The sequence below is a fragment of the Sapajus apella genome, unplaced genomic scaffold (assembly GCF_009761245.1).
Source record: "Sapajus apella isolate SASKATOON/1434 unplaced genomic scaffold, GSC_monkey_1.0 scaffold2, whole genome shotgun sequence".
NCBI lineage: Eukaryota > Metazoa > Chordata > Mammalia > Primates > Cebidae > Sapajus > Sapajus apella.
In genome coordinates, this window is record NW_022436942.1 from 11,809,917 (window position 1) to 11,828,903 (window position 18,987).

An 18,987-nucleotide genomic window follows, 5' to 3' on the forward strand; every position below is an offset into this window, starting at 1 on the left:
ACGTCTTGAGATGAGATGAAAGAAAACTCTAGGAAAGAGATTCCTTTTCCCTTTCCAGAACTGCCTCCCTCTCCCTTCCTCTCCCAAGTACCTGCACACACTCTGCTGCTTTCTGGGCACCTCCATGCTCTGGAGTCATCATGCTGTCTTAGCATCTAACAGAAACGTGTAGTTGTGCTCTCGAATTTCTCCACAGTTTCTTTTTCCATACCTCCTATTTAGACTGTCCTTGGTCCCCACAGTGCCAGCCATGCCACTTATAATGACATTTTCTTTCCTCAGTCTAATGCTTCCTTCTTTCCTATGCCCAATTTTTAGGTTTGCATTGACTCAGGACTTTGCAACTGCTTGAGTTAGAGCAGGCTTACTCGTCCTGGAAACTTGAGGGGAATAGAAGCTTTCAGAAGCCCTGCTGCTGTTTACACCGCCCTTTCCGTTATAAATTTTGACAAGCCAGTAAAAACAGTGTGTCGAACAGGGCTAAATTTGGTTTAAATACTACTTTGTATTCATACTAATACTTTTGTTTTTTCAATTTTTAGATGAGCTGAAAAAGTGTCTTCCATTTCCTAGTGTGTTGCTTTTCTACTTTTCTGTCACCCCTTCCTCAAAAAATAAAAATAAAAAAACCTTAACTGTTGGTTTTATTTAATGCAACATAGCAATATAGCTCTCTGTTGCCTCCCTATCTTTAGAAATCTTGAAAGAGAGTGACTAGCCAACGATTTGATAGATGGCCAGGTCTGCTTCTGGTTTACATGAGCAGTGGTGATTCCAAACCCTAGGAGGAAAAAATGGAAAATGTCTTAGAAATTTCAGATTTATGTGAAGCCAAGCTGTGATCTCCTGCCAGTTTTAGTTTACCAAACTCTCATGGTCCTGGATGTGTTTACTTGAAGTTCAAGTTTTAATGTCACCATTATATTCCAATAACTTCACTCCCTCAATCCAGCCCACTGGCTGTGGTCTAGTCTAGTGTGTGTAGAAACAATGACTAGAACAGAAGAAGTTGGCTAATTGAGATTTTCTTTTTAGACAATGTTTTTTCCATTGCCTATTTAAGCCATGATCAGTAAAATAAATAACTACTCTGCATGAGAAGGTGCTTTCTCTTTTCCTTTATGGAACAAGTTCTTCTAACAGCTAGTTTCAAAAGGAGGCAGGGAAAAATAGTCAGTGTTGATACAGGTTGAGCATTCCTAATCCAAAATCTGAAACTTTCTGACAGCCAACATGACCCCACAAGTGGAAAATTCCACACCTGACTTCATGTGACTGGTTGCAAAATTATTTAAAATATTATATAAAATTTTCTTCAGCCTATAAGGTGCATATGAAACACAGATGAATTTTGTGTTTAGAGTTGGGTCCCATCCCCAAGATATCTTATTATATATATTCAAATATTCCAAAATTTGAAAAAAATCTAAAATCCAAAACACTTCTGGTCCCAAGCATTTTGGATAAGGGATACTCAATCTGGATTTCACAGTTTCCCAGTGATGTCACAATTACATCCTGTAATTTATAGAAGGCAAATTGACTCGAAACCCAAGAGGGAAATATAAACCGGAAGAACCTTCGGCAAAGTCTTGTGTCAGAACAGGATCTCATTTACATTGTCTGCTTACATTCTTTCTGGGAGCCTCATTGCCAAAGCTTTGTGCCAGAATAAGCATAAAACAGTTATAAACTACACACAGATAAGATAGATATCAAACGTCAATGTTTGATTGTTCTTTTTTTCAAAAGTATCCTGTATTCTCAATTGGGGGCTGTGATGACTGACCACACCGAAAAGTAAGAGAGAAGTTTTTGGCCCATAAAAGTAACTTAGCAATTGCCAAAACAGATTCTGCTGCCTGTCACTAGAATCAGAGGCTAATGCCGTTTCACCACAACAATGTGTTCTGGAACACACTGGGTTTACACTTCTGGATGCTTCTCAGTACGTCGTTCATTCACATATTCAGCAAATATTTTTCAAATGCCTTGCTGTGCACAATGCTGAGTAAGTCTCCAATAGACTATTGGAAAAAAATATATAGTCTTGCTCTTAGCCACAAGGAATTCAACATTTAGATGAGAATACAAGACATAAACATATGAAAAGTTAAATAATAATACATAGTGGCAGATGTTTAAGGGCCAAGCTGGTTTAAGTCTTATCAAAGGTCAGTAGAAGTGAAATCACTGGAATATAGGCATGGCTATGGTATCACCTCAAGTCAGTGAGCTCTAGAAGCTGATCCCTGTTGGGGAATAGTGAGAGATCAAAAGATAAAGGAACCAGGCAGTGGAGATACTTAACAGGTTGAGGACCTTATCCCAGCCATAATTGGGGACAGGAAGGGATTGTAATGTGGCAAAAGTGGTAGTTTAATTAGATGTATTGGCCACTTTTAAAGAGAAAGGCAAGAAGGATATTTCAAATGTTATAATAATGCCAATATGAGGAAATAAAGGCTGGATTGAGGTGGAAGTGGTGAGGATAAAAGAAAGACACAGAATCATAAGATATACAAGAAGAAAGGATAAGATTTTGGTGTCTTTTTATGGGGAGATGAGATAGAGGTAAGAAACAGCAATGATCTGAATTCAGTATCTTTGTTAATTGGAACAATAACAAGACTTGGCAGCTAAAAAGAAATCAAGTGGGGCTGGGCACAGTGGCTCATGCCTGTCCTAGCTACTTGGAAGGGGTGAGGTGGGAGGATGGCTTGAGCCCAGGAGGTTGAGTCTACAGTGAGCCATGATCATCCCACGGCGTCCCAGCCTGGGCAACAGAATGAGACAAAAAAAAAAAAAAAAAGAAAAAAAAATCAAAAAGGGGGGGGCTGATTTTGGAAGATTGAACCAGGCTCCATGCATGTGAGCATGGGCATGAGGCAGATGGCAAGAAAAGTCTGAGCTTTGGAAGATGGGTGTGTATGGTTCATGTTGAGCATCACTGCCTAACAAGGAAATGGTTCAATCTGTTAAAATACCTGAGTTTCATGACCATATACAAAGAGGCTTAGTGATTTTTCTATGATTTTGAACTAAGAGGAGAGTAAACGAGGAAACACAGGAAAATCAAGAAGTGGAATGAGAATCAGCAGAGTGTCAGAGTCCAAGGATAATGAGCTTTGAGTTCGAAGGATAAAATTTTACAGAGAAGTAACAAGAAGAATGTGAGATCTGCCAAATTTTGCTCTAGACATTCAGATTATTTTAAGCATTGATCATGCTTATTTGTTTTGTTTGGGTCTTTAACATTGAACTATTTTCCTTTCTTGTTTATTTTAGATTTTTTCCAGCCCTTCACATATAGTGTGAGAGCTATTTTATATCTCTTTAGTACCTAATACCCAGTACTTTACTAATCTGAATTCGCTTAATAATAGGCTGTTGTGAGAAGTAAATGAACAGTGACTGCAGTATAATAAATGTTCAACAAAAATTACTTGAAAATTTTCAAACCCTACAGCTTCTGTCTGTTTTGTATCTAAAAATGCCTGAAATCTTCTTTAGAACAAAGATGATACCTTTATTGTTTTAATGTTCTTCCATGAGCACTTAGGTCAGCATCATGATATATGGGTTAAAAGAGGTTTGAAGTCCTTGGTTTTATGAAAAACCTTTGATTCTTAACTCAGAGGCTCCTGCAATTATTGTGCTTATTAGATTAAGTACACACCATAAACATAGAACTTCAAAGGTAGAAGAGAAATACTGGATTCTCTTCATTCCTCTCAATAGTTAATGCAATTCTCTGCTCCTTTCTCTATGCCTACCCCAAAAGGAGTGCCAGAGCAAAGGCCTTACGAGTTGTCCCATTTTGCATTGTTTATATGATTTCTTCATCTGTTCCGGAAGGACATATTCAGCCAAGTTGATTGGAAGCAAGTTAAATGACCTCCAGCACTCCTCTCTTGATAATATTTGGGTGTCTTTTATGCTTCCCCATGAAAAGAAAATTTACTGCATGGCAAACCAGGCCAGTGAATTATTCTCCTGAATAGACCCATTATTTGCTTGAATACAAAGCAAGCTTTTCATGTGTTTCCCAAATAATCACCCTGTTTGCCTCTACCTGAGTTTTCTCTAGTGTCATTTAATAGAACCAAATATACTTTTTCCTAATAGAGGTTTTAGACTCTCCAGTATACCAGTTCAGGCTCTGAGTTCCTTTTATCTAAATAATAAATCTGCAATTTGTGGAAATTGTTCCCAAACTTTTAAGCTAGTTCTCTGTTCTCTTTGGCATAGAATTTAGATTTTATTTGCTCTCAAATAAGTTTTTCCAATGGAGAGATTTGAGTCTAAGAAGATTTATTATAAATAAAGTAAAAACAGAAAGTCCTGTCTAGAAGTTACAGTATGGCATAAATATATTGTTCATCAGCCATTTCTTATGGCTTTTAATTTAAGCCCTTAGGTTAGATGAAGGATCTATTTACTCTATAGTTCATGATGATACTATATTTGTAGAAATATTTTACAGTATTGATGGTTTTAGATTTCTTTACAGTGGCAAAGTAAAACTTTGAAAGAAGTTAGTGTCAACATCAGAGACAAAAGTTCAGTCAGTTTTTAACTTGAAAACCTAACTAAATGGTTTTCAAGTTAAAATTTTATTTTTCTTTTTTCTCTTTTCTTTTTTTTTTTTTATCTTAAAACTTCCCACTGTAAAGTTAGCATTTTTAAAGAGGCAATGAAAACCACAGACAAAATCTTTTTGTAAGAAATATACCAAGTATAACGGAAATTATATGTTTCAGAGATTCAAGCATCATTATCATCCTCAACAAGAAGGAAAACGATTTACTCTGGTAACTGTCTTTTGCTGATAACATCCAAGAAAGAAGCTTTTCACCAGTTCCTTCCTTATCCAGTCTTATTAGAATAAGACAAACGTTTGCTGATTCTCAAAGAAACAAAAGGGACACATTTGTGTAAAGTTTGTTATCGATTAGATCAGAGTATTGGCTGTCCAGAGAAATCTATTAAGCCTAGCTGCATCATGTGAAGCAGTCATGCCACTGCTCATTATCAACTCTCTGATGCTGAGTATAACAGATTCCATGCTTTTCAGCCTACCTTCTGTGGCCATACCTGAAGGCTCTGTGAAGTTATGTTTCTGGCCTCTGAATGAAATTTTTTCAGTTCCACATTCTTTGAACATCATCAAAACTTTTTGAAAGAAAGAGACAATCAGAAGCTTTTTTATGCTGATTGCTGTTTCCTTGAAGCACACTTTCAAGGAGACATGGAAGAGATTTAAATAAAATTGTTGCGTAAACACAGTCATGTTAAATAGATGTTCAAGAAGAATATTTTATCTATGGTCAGAGAATTACGCAAATAGAATCATCAGCCACAGAACTGAAAGGAGGGTACATGATTAATGCCTGTTTTTAAATAAATGCTCTTATTTCACTAAAAGATATAAATTCACATATAGAAAATCTGAAAAAGAAAATAAAAAAAATCAATTCTACACAATCATTGTTTTAATCTTATCTAGTTTTTCTTAACTAAAAGTTTATTTTTTAAATTAAAATATTATATTTTTGTTAAAATATTATAGTTTTACAAATGTAATTTTTAAATATCACACATAGGTATAATTTATAATGTGACAAAACTCAAAGATATAACTATAGGATAGCAAATGATAACTTATATGGTAATTGACCTTTTCATTTCAAAGTTTTTACTTTCTATCCATTCAGTTCTCTTCCATCAGGATATACCCTGTTGATAAAGTGTTTAGTGTTTTGGCACATGGTGTGTATTACACTCACGTTTATTGTGTTGTTGTTACTGTACTTAGGTAATACAAATAATTCAAATGTTATTCATTATAAAGGCATCTGTCACTAAATCCTTTCACAGTGCCAACTAAAATATGTCTTAGAACAATATGTTAAATGATACATATTATCTAGCAAAGTGTAGATGGAAGCACAGCTGGCAGAAGTCATTAAAAACACCTGGATTCATGAAAACCAATCCACTTTTAATAGTCATTGGTTTCCCTGCAGGGACAGAAATACTGTTCTCTCTTTCAAAGGAACTCATTCCAAATTGAATTACCTTTCATGACAACACTCCTTTCATGAGACTTCTTTTAAACCTGTGCTTTCCCTTAAACAGGGTAAGAATTACCTGTCTTATGACTCTTTATTCTCAGGGTTATCCTAGTGAATCAATTTAATAAATTAATTTACACAACAGTGTTACCCCACTAAGGAGCTGTTCACAGTGATCTTCTGGAACCTCAGCCACAACTCACAGGAGGGGATGCAGTGGGAATTTGTTCCAGGAAGGTGCTCCTTTCAGCCTAGTGAAACCAGGAAGTGTTTCTCAATTCACTTCAAGTATAGACAAGTCCCCACAGCATCTGAGACTACCCCTTGGCATTAGTATCCTCATATAAAGTCCTTAAAGCCTACTACATGTGATACTGGGATTTAAAGCAGCAAATTGTTTGAATGTCTGCCATGTGTCTCTTAATATCTTCCATGTTGTAAACTATATTTTATATTTCATGTAGGGTGCAATATAATATATTATATATATATATATTATATATATATATATATATATTGCATGTAGGGTGCAATATTCTTTTTTAACCTCCTTCTAGCATATATTAATGTAATTAATAACATTAAGCTGATGTAATTCTGGATGTTACTACAGGTAATTGCAGAACCACTCAACTTGCCTAACTCTCATGTTAGCATTGGTGCCATTTATTGATTGTTCTTTATTTCTAAGCAAGAACATATTGTTACCTTCACAAACTGTCCCCCCTCCACTTTTTTTTTTTTTATGCAGAGTCTCACTGTCACCCCCCAGGCTGGAGTGCAGTGGCATGATCTCAGCTCACTGCAACCTCCACCTCCCAAGTTCAAGCAATTTTCCTGCCTCAGCCTCCCAAGTAGCTGGGACTACAGGTACCTGCCACCATGCCCACATAATTTTTGTATTTTTAGTAGAGACAGGGTTTCACCATTTTGGCCAGGCTGGTCTGGAACTCCTGACCTCAAGTGATCCACCCACCTCAGCCTCCCAAAGTGACGGGATTACAGGTGTGAGCCACCGTGCCCGGCCTTCACAAACCCTTTTAATAACCCAATTGGGAATCCATTAAGCATTAAAGCTCTATGGTGAGATTATTCATCATTACTTTCAGTATTCATGGCCATCTGAGTAGCAGGAATCATTTTCTCAACTAGACTTAGTGGGAAAATGAAAATGTTTACAATGTAAAGGTATATGGTTTGTTGTCTTATTGTTATGGTGGTTTTTGAATTCCTTGGCTTTTCTCTCCATAATTAAATTGAGACATTAAATATAAACCTTTCAAAGGGAGTGAGAGTGAAAAGTAAATGTTAACAACAGGATCATGAAATTTGGAACTTTATTACAACTCTCCAAATTCTGATCAAAGGACTCACTTCAGAATTTAGAGTATTAAAGAATGACTAAAATAGTTGAGATGAATTCTAGTCAATGACTGGTTTGACATCACTAAGAGAATTTTTTTTTCTCAATCTTTTAAAGAGACAGCAATTAAAGAATATCATTTAAGTTAAAAGATTACCGGCTAGGCATGGTAGCTAACTCCTGTAACCCCAACACTTTGGTAGGCCAAGGTAGGTGGATCACTTGAGGTCAGGAGTTTGAGACAAGCCCCACCAGCATGGTAAAAACCCGTCTCTACTAAAAATACAAAAATTAGCCAGGTGTGATGGTACACACCTATAATTCCAACTACTCAGGAGGCTGTGGCAAGAGAATCACTTGAACCAGGGAGGCAGAGGTTGCAGTGAGCTGAGATTGCATCACTGCACTACAGCCTGGCAACAGAGCAAGACTCTGTCTCAAAAAAAAAAAAAAAAAAAAAAGAATTACCTTTCATGGCTCTTTTTAAAGTTTTTAGGGATCACTTCCCTCCAAACAGAATCTAATACTTGTGCCTACACAGTATCTTGGATGCCATGTGCTCCAAGTTTCTGTAATGAAAATTATCTCTGCCCTATCAGATGGAGCATGAATTAAGTGGTGGCTTTTCCCTCTCTGTGGTTTCCGTGTTACTAACTGTCAGTGCCTTTCTTTGTAGGAAGAATACTTCTATGAATTCCTTTCCTTGCGCTCCCTGGATAAAGGCATCATGGCAGATCCAACCGTCAATGTCCCTCTGCTGGGAACAGTGCCTCACAAGGCATCAGGTGGGTGGTCTTTGCCGGAAGAAAAGTTTACACTTAAAATGTAATGGCGATGAGAATATTTAAGATGCAAATGTCCTATATCAGAGAGGTTATGTGTCTATTAGACCATGAAAAATATGTGCCATGCTCATTTTTATATTGAGATAATAGTGTTCTTCCTATTGATCTGCAAAGCTTGCTGTATATTAGGTATATTTACCACTTATTGCATTTTTTTCAATTTAACGTTTATATTTTATTTTATTTTATTTCATTTTGGAGGAGAATATGCAGAGACTTTAAAATCCTATGTGGTCAAACCTATCTTTTCCTTTGCAATTTTTTTCTATGGCTTTTATGTTTTGATATTAATTCCTATTCCAGAGAGCAGTTGAGTGATAACTTACACATGCTTGTAAGTTAATAAAATTTAAATTTTTATTTTATTTTATTTTATTAATAAAATAAAAATTTATTTTGGGAATAGTATGAAATAAGGCTCTAACTTCAATTATTTTTGAGTCATTAACTTTTCTGATGTAAGAAGTTGAATTGATTCAAGATATGCTGTTTAATTCACATTAAGCTTTCCTACACATAGGGTATGTTTAGAGATTACTCTTTATTTTACTGTTGTGATAGTTGTAGCTTTATAGTGTTTTAAAATCATTGATGGCATAACTCTTTTTTAAAAAAAACAATTTAGTCTTATTCTTTTAGAGGAATGTGAAAAAAAATTTTATCAGATGTCAAATAAAAATCCCCTTTGGAGCTAATTTAAGTCTCTAAAGTAATCAGGAGATCAGGTAGTTTTACAAAGGCCATTTTCAAATTAGTTATCTGCCACTTCCAGTGGATCTGCCTTGTTGCATTCCAGTGCTGTAAGAGTTGGAAGACTAAATAAACACAGAGTTTCTCAAATTTCCCGACCTAAGTGCTAATGTGGGTATAGGCAGGAGGAGTACAATTTGAGTTTCTCTTTGATCATCGCAGTGTTGCAGGTGTGACCAGTAGTCCCCCTAGAGGATCTGTTTCTGACCTAGATGTGTTTGGGGTTCTGGGTGAAGATTTATTCATCTGAGACGTGTAGCCCCAAGGACATGAGTATCTATTCCAGAGATGTGAATATACTAATTTTACTCAAATGGCATTGGTAGGGCTTTATTACCTTGTGGAAACAAGAAAGGTACTCCAGCCACCAAATTATTGGAATATGGTCATCACTCAATCTCATGCCATGTTACATGGTATTCCTTTTTAGTAGAAAATAATTTTTTTTCTTTCTTTTTTTTTTTTTTTTAGACAGAGTCTCCTTCTGTCGCCTAGGCTAGAGTGCAATGGCACAGTCTCAGCTCACTGCAACCTCCACCTCCTGGATTTAAGCAATTCTTCTGCCTCAGCCTCCCAAATAGCTGAGATTACAGGCACGTCCCACCATGCCTGACTAATATTTGTATTTTTAGTAGAGATAGGGTTTCACCATGTTGGCCAGGTTGGTCTCAAACTCCTGACCTCAAGTGATCTACCCGCCTTGACCTCCCAAAGTGTTGGGATTACGGGCATGAGCCACTGCACCAGGCTACAGATAATTTTCTATAAAATTCTTCTTGATTATATTTTTGCTCTTTTTTTTTCTGAAGTAGTCAGAATAAAATAAGTACATAACATCTCTCGATTTCTATTTTATACATTTTCCTTTTTTTCTGATTAATAAAGGAATACAACCTCATCATAGTCCATTAAAAATACATTAACTACCAGTTATACCTACGTGCTCAGCTTCTAGTAAATCTTGTACCTTTTAATTTCTAATTTAATGCTTGTATCCTAAGTGTTTCTTTCACTTTTTGTGTCTAGTTAAAAAAAATCTTACTGAAATTCTGCTTCTTAGGATATTGACACATATGATTTTGAAAAAAAATCTTACTGAAATTCTACTTCTTAGGATAGTGCCACATATGATTTTGAACATATGATGTGAGGATATTTTAATAGATCATGCTTAGATAGAACATTTTCTAATAATTTAGATTCTTTGTAAATAAGAAATGTAGAGGAAAAAGTAGGTGACACTTCGGTCAAGATGAAACTAAAAACAAGCCTTCTTTGGGAACCAGGTGATATGTGCACATGTGCCCATGTGTGCACACAGACTTGTACACACACACACATCCTTTGTATATACGACCCCCTCACCCCACCACACACAGTCTTTTAGAAGCAGATGTAAGATTTATTTGTAGAAATGCAGGTGCAAGAAGTTTATGGGACTCTTAGACCATTGCAGGGCAGTTACTCATTAGCCTCATTAACTCAGTCCTTCTAGTAGGAGAGGCGAAGGTACCTTGAATTATTAAAAAGGTAACCAAATCAGTGTGTCTTTGCTCTTAAGCATCCAGGTAGCATTCATTATTCTACAGGTTTATTTTATACCCCCAAGCTGCTAAACTGTTCTTTTATCCCATGACTCCTATATGCCTAAACATTGCACGAAAAAAAGAAAACTCTTGATCTTTAACAGTTATGAAGTACCTGCCTTCTGGCATCAGAAGAGAACAAAAACAGGAACTACAAACTGCAGGGTGGTTCAGTAAAATTACTGAGTTGTATAACAAAAAACAGTTTCATGAAGCCAAGACTTTGCCTCTTTGAACACTCTCTTTGACCATGAAACCAACAGAGCAGTGGTGTTTCTCAACTAAGGCTTTCAGGAATCCAGTGTCTATACTGTGTTAAATAGGTGTTCATGCTGGAGATACCATCTTCTTACAGGTGACCCCAGTTTTTACCAGAATGTGAAGCCCAGAGTTTGTGCTAAGTATTTGGTAAGAGAATGAATGGCTGGCAGGACAGCTTGAAGCACTGATGAATATTTATCTTGGATATTTCTAGTGATGTAGCGGTTCATGATCATGTGGTGTGGAGGATGGGCTCTTGCCTGCCTTTCTCATCTCTTGCCTTGTTGTAAGGACAGGGACTCAACTGACTGGAGGCTGAGGCTATCTGAGCACCATGCCCATCTGTGTGTAGGAGCAGTATGCAATTAGAACAAATTTGCCACTTTCTTCTGTAGAAGAGTTAGTTGATGTGCAATCAATTGCATATCAGTCTGTATTTCAATGCTGTGAGTTATATTCAATCTGCTTTAGTTTTTCTGTTTTAATTCACCTTGTTTAGATTATACAGCCTAGACTGCACTGGAATTCACATCTGACCTAACTTCTTCTAGCTTCTGGGAACAGCGGCTCTTTACTCAAATGCCTATTGTTGAAAAGTACATGACTTTCACATTCCTGTTATTCGTTGGAAGCAGTCTCTGCTTTTTCCGCCTTCAACGTCTCATTTTCTCTGTGCACAAGTATTTCTGAGTGCATGTTGTTAGTATTTTATTCTCTACCTCTCCCACTGTCTATGGTGAATTTCTGTCTCTGTGTATATGTGTGGGTATGTGCATGTGTGGAAGTGAAAGTGTGTGCCTATGCACACAACAAAGGTATATGCTTGTGTCTACCATAAAATATATCATGTCTGTTTGTACCTAGTTTGTGAAAGACAATAAGCTAGATGCTGAGATTACAAAACGAGTAAGATATAGTTCTTGACTTTGAGAACTCTCATCCTTAGCAAAGGATGCAAACCATAATTAAATCATTACACCACAATGAAATAATATATATAGGTGTTTGTAAAATACATAAATGTAATTATTTAGGTTGGGGGTGTTGGGGAAGGCTAAAGAAAGCAAGTACTATTTAATTTTGGCCTTGAAAGTTGAATGGGAGGGCACTATGACAGAAAATACAAGGAAGAACATTCCAAGCACCTGGGTGTGCAGTCAGGAAATTGTGGACGTGCACTACACATTTGGGGAGCTGAGAGAAATAGTTTAGGCAGAGCACAGGGTTGACAAAAGGCAATTACTGGAGATGAGGCTAAATAAAGTCAGATTTTGTTTTCTTAAAGCAAAATTCTTCAAAAACTTCTAAAAGGTGTTTAATTATAAATATTATTGCCCAAATGGTCTTATAAAGTTCATATAAGTAGAAAGAAAGACAAGTGGGGTTTGCACAAGAGGAATTAAAATTTCTACTTTGTGTTTTAAGACTGAAGAATGGGCAAGTGTAATGCTATGATTTATCACATCTTTCTGTAATTTATTATTTTACATTAAAAATTAATTTATTGATCTGGAGCAAGATATCCTCAGTGAAAATAATAATAATTAATGGAAACCATAAGCTAGGTACCTCCTAATTTCTAAACTTTATTTCCTAGTTCTTTACAAATCATTCTGCAGTAGGGTTCAGATCATAACTGCACTTACATGCCTTCTATTTCAAAAGAGGTAGAAACATGCAGGTAAAACTTATCTACCTGGGCTGATGGGATTTTGAATGTGTTCATTTTTAACTTGAAGCTGAATTTCAGGATTGGAATTATTAAGCACAAATAAAATTAGCAAAAATTGTAAGCCTAGAGTATGTTCGTTCTTTAAAAGATATAAGAAGGAAATATTTCATATCAGTAATAATGGTAATTAAATATAACTCTAGTAAAATAATTTTTAGGGATATCATTTCTTGGTTTACTAAGAAAATGTAATGGCATGATAAAAAGATACTGCGTCTTTAGTTATCTGCCAAAATTGCTTGCAGTTTTTCTATTTAAAAACTTTGAACTTTCATTAGATTTTGCAACCTCGATTTTGTTTCCTGCAATGGTATAGAGCCATATCTTCCAGCATCACCACAGGCCTGGGAACTCTGTGAACATGTCTTTACTTTAATTGACTTAAAGGTGATGTAAGCAAACTATACACTTTTCTTTGTTTTGAGATGGAGTTTTTGGTTGCTGTGTTGCCCGGGCTGGACTGCAGTGGCACAATCTTGGCTCAGTGCAACCTCTGTCTCCTGGGTTCAAGTGATTCTTATGCTTCAGCCTCCCAAGTAGCTGGGATTACAGGTGTATGCCAACATGCCAGCTAATTGTTGTATTTTTAGTGGACACGGGTTTCACCATGTTGGCCAGGCTAGTCTCCAACTCCTGACCTCAAGTGATGCACCTGCCTCGGCCTCCCAAAGTGCTGGGATTACAGGTATGAGCCACTGCACCTGGCGGCAAACCACACACTTTTATGTCAGCACTCCAAGCCCTCTAGAAGCATCCCCTGACAACTGACAATGGAGCTTGTGAACATGTAATCATAATTTAACCAGATTTATAAACCGTCTTTTAGAACATCTGAAGATGTGAAAGAACTAATAATTGTTGTTAACTAAATTTCCTACATCCTTAATAAGACAGTTTTTGATATTTAACATCCAAGATGTGTTTTGAAATTTGATAGCGCTGGCAAGCAGAAATGAAGATGAATTTACTGATAAGCATCTTCTCTTCCCTACCAAGATTTTGAAAGCCAAAATAAAACTGAAGGGCCTTTTAAAAATAATCAGATGGGCCAGGTGCGGTGGCTCATGTCTGTAATCCCAGCACTTTGGGAGGCTGATGCGGGCAGAACACAAGGTCAGGAGATCGAGACCATCTTGGCCAACATGGTGAAACCCATCTCTACTAAAAATACAAAAATTAGCTGGGTGTAGTGGCACATGCCTGTAATTCTAGCTACTCAGGAGGCTGAAGCATGAGAATCACTTGAACCCAGGAGACAGAGATTGCAGTGAGCCAAGATCGCGCCACTGCAGTCCAGCCTGGGCAACATAGCAAGACTCCATCTCAAAAAAAAAGAAAAGAATTAGGTGAGCTGCAAAGGAGAGGCTGAATATGGTTCAGAAAAAACATACACCTGGAAAATAATAAATTTTGGATGATGGCGTGCAGTGAGAAAGATTCTAAAAGTCTATCTTTAAATACCCGTTCAGGTTTTTCCATCTTTTTATGCCTCAAAGCAATTATTAGCCTATATGTCCATGTAAAAGAGTCATAAGAAGAGTAAATAAAGTTTTATAATTGAACAAAGTACAAACAATTTAAATAAATTGTCAATTCCTTTGCTTCTTTCTGAAACAGAAATCTCCATTCATGAATGTTTTATAAACTGGCATTTTTATATATGGGATTTCATTAAGCCAAGGTTTTCAATAAGGACAATTTTACTTTAGAAATTTAGACACAATTTTTTTTGTTTTTTCTTTTTATTTCTGTTAAAGTGTCTGTGTTTTTCTTTTCATCATAAATGATGATTTGCAATGTTTAAATCTCAAGTTTCAGAGGAACTGGAAATGGAAGTCCATGTAACTTTGAGAATGGCATAGCAATGAACACTGACAATGCCAGAGCTTTAAGAAGAGTTTTTGGTTGCCAAAAGCATGCAATACTTTACAGAAAAGGGCAGACCAGTTTCTAGCTCATGTCTTCCTATAAACATATAGAGAAAGCTTATTGATACTCTAAAAGGAAAGGATTTGTCTTAGCTTGATACAATTTGCACAAGCTTGGCAGAAACCATAATCTGCAATGCAGAAATAAAATGAAGCAAAAATTCACATGCATACCCATTAGCAATATTTCCTTATATTCACAAAGAAGAACAAGAATCTGGTGCATCTGTTAGATCAGTCTTGCCCGGTGGATAGGTTATAATAACCCAGTGGATGTTGGAAATATACATAATCAGCTTCTCAGCCAATGATCATGTCTGATTTGTCCCATTTTAACCAATGGCTTGTGGGTATTCCACAATGGGTGTCCTTCTTCCCTCTGTACAACAATGTCTTCAGTTCCCAATCCCTGCTCTGTGACTTTATTGTCAACACTTGCACAAACCGAGTGATCATTAGACTCACAAGAAAGAGAAGCTTCTCTTTAGGAACAGAACCATTAGATATAACCCTATTTATGAGATTATTTTATCACATCAAACTCTCTTGTAGATGCCTGAGATATGGACATTTCTTATTAACAAACAGCCTGAGAAAATATTAACTTCATTAATTCAGTTCAATGATTGGACTCTAGTCTGAGTTGCAAAATATTTTCAAAGAAGATATTTTGTCACTTTCACATACACATAGTAAACATAAACCAGTGGGATATAGCTCATCAGCCTTCATTTAAGGGATTATGAGATGCTTATTTCTAGCCCTCTTTGGATAATATGGAGGCTGATGAAAATGCCACAAAGTTTCTTCCCCCAATTAACCACTTTTTGTTTAGTTTTGTTTTTGTTCTTCTCATGCTACAGTGATGTATAATTAACCACTTTGTGATTCTTCTTTGCATCTTTAATTTCCAGAGAAAATATTTAAGATAGTAAAAGTCCAGACTATGAACAGAATATCCCCAATTCCATATTAATAAAAATTAATAAGAGTCATTATTTCTTCACCTGGCATGATCCCCAACTTCTGTGGAGGGCAGATGCTCAAAATATAGTTCCTACTCCAAAAGCCAACAACATGTGAACATTTTTGCATTGTCCTTTGACTCTCCTCCCAAGGTTTATGTAAAACTAGAATAAACTAGATTAACTGTTTCGCCATACTTTCTCTCTTTTTCTTTTAGTTGTTCAAGTTGGTTTCCCATGTCTTGGAAAACAAGATGGGGTGGCAGCATTCGAAGTGAATGTGATTGTTATGAATTCTGAAGGCAACACCATTCTCCAGACACCTCAAAATGCTATCTTCTTTAAAACATGTCAACAAAGTAAGCACTGATGGTGATTCCAAAGAAGACTTGTTGTAAGGGCTCTAGTGGGATTTGGGCCAAACACACACACACACACACACACACACACACACACACACACAACATGGTTTTTTGGATGATGGCTGTATAACTACAGCAATGGAAGGAGATGATAAACACAGGATTTAGTAACAGTACTAAGATAGATTTTCTCTGACCTTGACCCCACTTATAATATTAGAAATAGGAACCTTTTCGAAATTCCTTTTCTTCCTCTTTCTCCAGTCCTCCAGCACAATCACTGGGAATCCCAGTGTATTTCACCTGTGGTCATGAATTTCCCCCTTCCTTGCTCAGTTTGCTCACAACAAGGTGGCTTATCATAACCAGCACTTCCAACTTGTCAAAGGCAACACAAATATAACTCCCGACAAAAGCCTGATGCTGCTCACATCCATGGAAGACAGGGTGCCACCTCATGCCAGTGATCCCTACCTGGTGAAGGCCTCACTCAGTACCTTCCCATCACACCTCAGATGCCCTTTTAAGCATAAAGGCCTGGCTCCTTTCACAACCCCATACAAGCTGTTCTAGATCAGAGTTTAAACTCGGGAGCCTTTCAGTGCTCTAAAGATGTACCCAAAAGTCATCCTACCCTCTGAAAGGGGAAAGGCAATACCATTCATTCAATTGCAGTGTGAATTTAACAAGATACAGTAGATCCGTAGGAGGAGATGCAGCCAGAATAAAATTTGCCTTACCTTCTTCCATGAGCCTCCTACTGTTGGAAATAACAGAGTCAAAATCTTAACTCTGCAGCAGATTTAGTGAAATCCAAGTGGTATTAAGGGAATGAGTTGGAAGTATTGGTATTTGATTAACATGATTAACTGGTGGGCTGGAACAGAAATGAACGCTAATGTCTCACGCTGGCTGTGATTCACCCAACATAAATTCAAGGATGTCTATATAAATTTTGTTCCTCTCTGGTGAAGCCGAGTGCCCAGGTGGGTGCCGAAATGGAGGCTTTTGTAATGAAAGACGCATCTGCGAGTGTCCTGATGGGTTCTACGGACCTCACTGTGAGAAAGGTAAAACACAGAGCTGACTTCGCTTGCTCACTTCCTAATGAACATGGATGTCACGCAGGAGCCCCATGTGGACTTTTAATACCTGAAATTATTTTTCTGGTCACAGACGTAGAAAACTTTGGCACAATGCCTCCACTTTCTGTGGACATTCCTGGCTATCTCCCCCAGCCTGTCCCACTTCACACATATAGTCACTGTACTTTGGCATAATCTCATAAAAATTTTGAGTTTTTTTCCTCTACTTAAGTTGGATTTAAAAAGTTAGTATCACCACTGACCTGATATTATTCCAATTAAAAGTAGCTTGATTCACAACTAAGAGTATATCTGAGTTATGAAGTTACGATAAGGCAAAAAAGGGGATGAAAAGAATTTGTGTAGTAAGTACATCTATTTCAGGGAAATACATTTTAAAAAATACATGAAAAAAGAAATAAGCAAGAAATTGAATATTAATCGTAAGATGCTTACATACTAAGGGCTTACCTGACTAAAGTAAGCAAAATATTTTTTATCTTCAAGAAATAAGAACATCCTGTAAGAGAAAGTTTAAAAAAATTTAAAATAGGTAAGGCAGAAGAATACTTTCTTATTTTTCTTCTTTGCATTTATCTTAGAAGATTAAGGAAAAGAGGCAGAGTGAAAATATTTACAGTTTTAAGAAGACCACATCTTAATCAAAATGGTTCTGGGGAAAATTTATTCAACTGTTCAAATGGAACCAATCCAAAAGTCATCTCTAAGAAATTGACTGAGAAATTGAAAAACAGCCTGATTTATACCACAAAAATAATATTAATATAGCAAATGTGTATTTCTGAAGAGTAATCATTTTAGAGTCAACCACAAAGCTTGAAAATGTAGACCTGTTGTATTATTGACATTTCAAAATGGTCCTGCTGCAAAATACTATTTGGCCTTAATCAGGGTTCTCTCTCCCTATAAGCCCTTTGCACACCACGATGTATGAATGGCGGACTTTGTGTGACTCCTGGTTTCTGCATCTGTCCACCTGGATTCTATGGAGTGAATTGTGATAAAGGTAATAGTTTCTTTTTAAGAACAAAGTTATCTTTACTTTTAAAATGTTTGATTAGAATAAGTTACTTAATATGTCCTCACTCTTCATAACAGCTCTGTAAATAGAATGTATGGCTTAGGGTAAAGACAGCTGCTAAAGTAACTGAAACCCCAATTTTAGTGTAGCCTAGTAGCAAAAGTTTATTTTCATTCATAGAATGCTCCAGTGCATTTTGCCTGGCCAGTGGGCAGGGCAGTTCTTCTCTATGCAGTGACTCAGGGGTCCAGGCACCATCTATTTGTGGTTCTGCCTAGAGCTTTGCGACTCTCTAGATCCAGCCAATAGGCCAAGAAGAATTGAAGTAAGCACTGCTAAAAATTAATTAATTAATTAGAAAATTTAAAAGCCCTGGCCGAGAAGTAACCCACAGAACTTCCACACCTATTCCATAGGTAGGAATTAGCCTCATGGTCCTACCTGGATTCAGGCAGAAGAAATGTTGCCCCTGGCTGGACGGCTGTCTCCCACTGACGTCTCATATTATGTGAGGGGAGTGCAAATTTTTATGAACAATTAGTGGTCTACGCCACATGGAATTTTGGTATGTCCTAAATCAGTTTCATGGGTAAGCTTCTAAGGCTAAAATTAAACAACCTGCTCTACATTGCCTGACCTAGAAGTTTGCTGACTCCCAATTCAGTACTCTGCTCACAAATCACATCCCGGAGAGATCTGGTTCTTCCTTCTTCATATTGCGGCAACACAGCTAGATATTATTCTCAGCAAGTGGATTCAAACCTGGCCCCAAAACTGCTGAATGATTCATACTTTTTACAAGATGCCTGTCTGTTTTACCCAGTTCACGTCTTTTAAGTGGAAAACAAAGACTATACTGTGAAATTTGTATATTTATTGAAGTTATCTGTGTTAAAATGTTAATTGTATGAATAGAGAATTGTTTTTTGTTAATAAACATACATGTTAGGATAAATTTTATTTTTAAAAAGTATCTTTTTAGTAATCACTC

At 36.7% G+C, this 18,987-nt stretch overlaps 1 protein-coding gene across 2 annotated transcripts in view; it reads left to right on the forward strand.

The window, feature by feature from the left end:
* WIF1 (WNT inhibitory factor 1) overlaps nt 1-18,987 on the forward strand; it is a 66,884-nt gene that overhangs the window by 31,632 nt on the left and 16,265 nt on the right. The window contains exons 3-6 of one of the 2 annotated variants that reach the window (XM_032288352.1): nt 8,117-8,225; nt 15,726-15,866; nt 16,844-16,939; nt 17,886-17,981. In XM_032288352.1, the coding sequence (XP_032144243.1) occupies nt 8,117-8,225; nt 15,726-15,866; nt 16,844-16,939; nt 17,886-17,981 (442 nt within the window). The remainder of the gene's footprint in view (nt 1-8,116; nt 8,226-15,725; nt 15,867-16,843; nt 16,940-17,885; nt 17,982-18,987) is intronic. The other variant, XM_032288361.1, reaches the window with a different exon arrangement.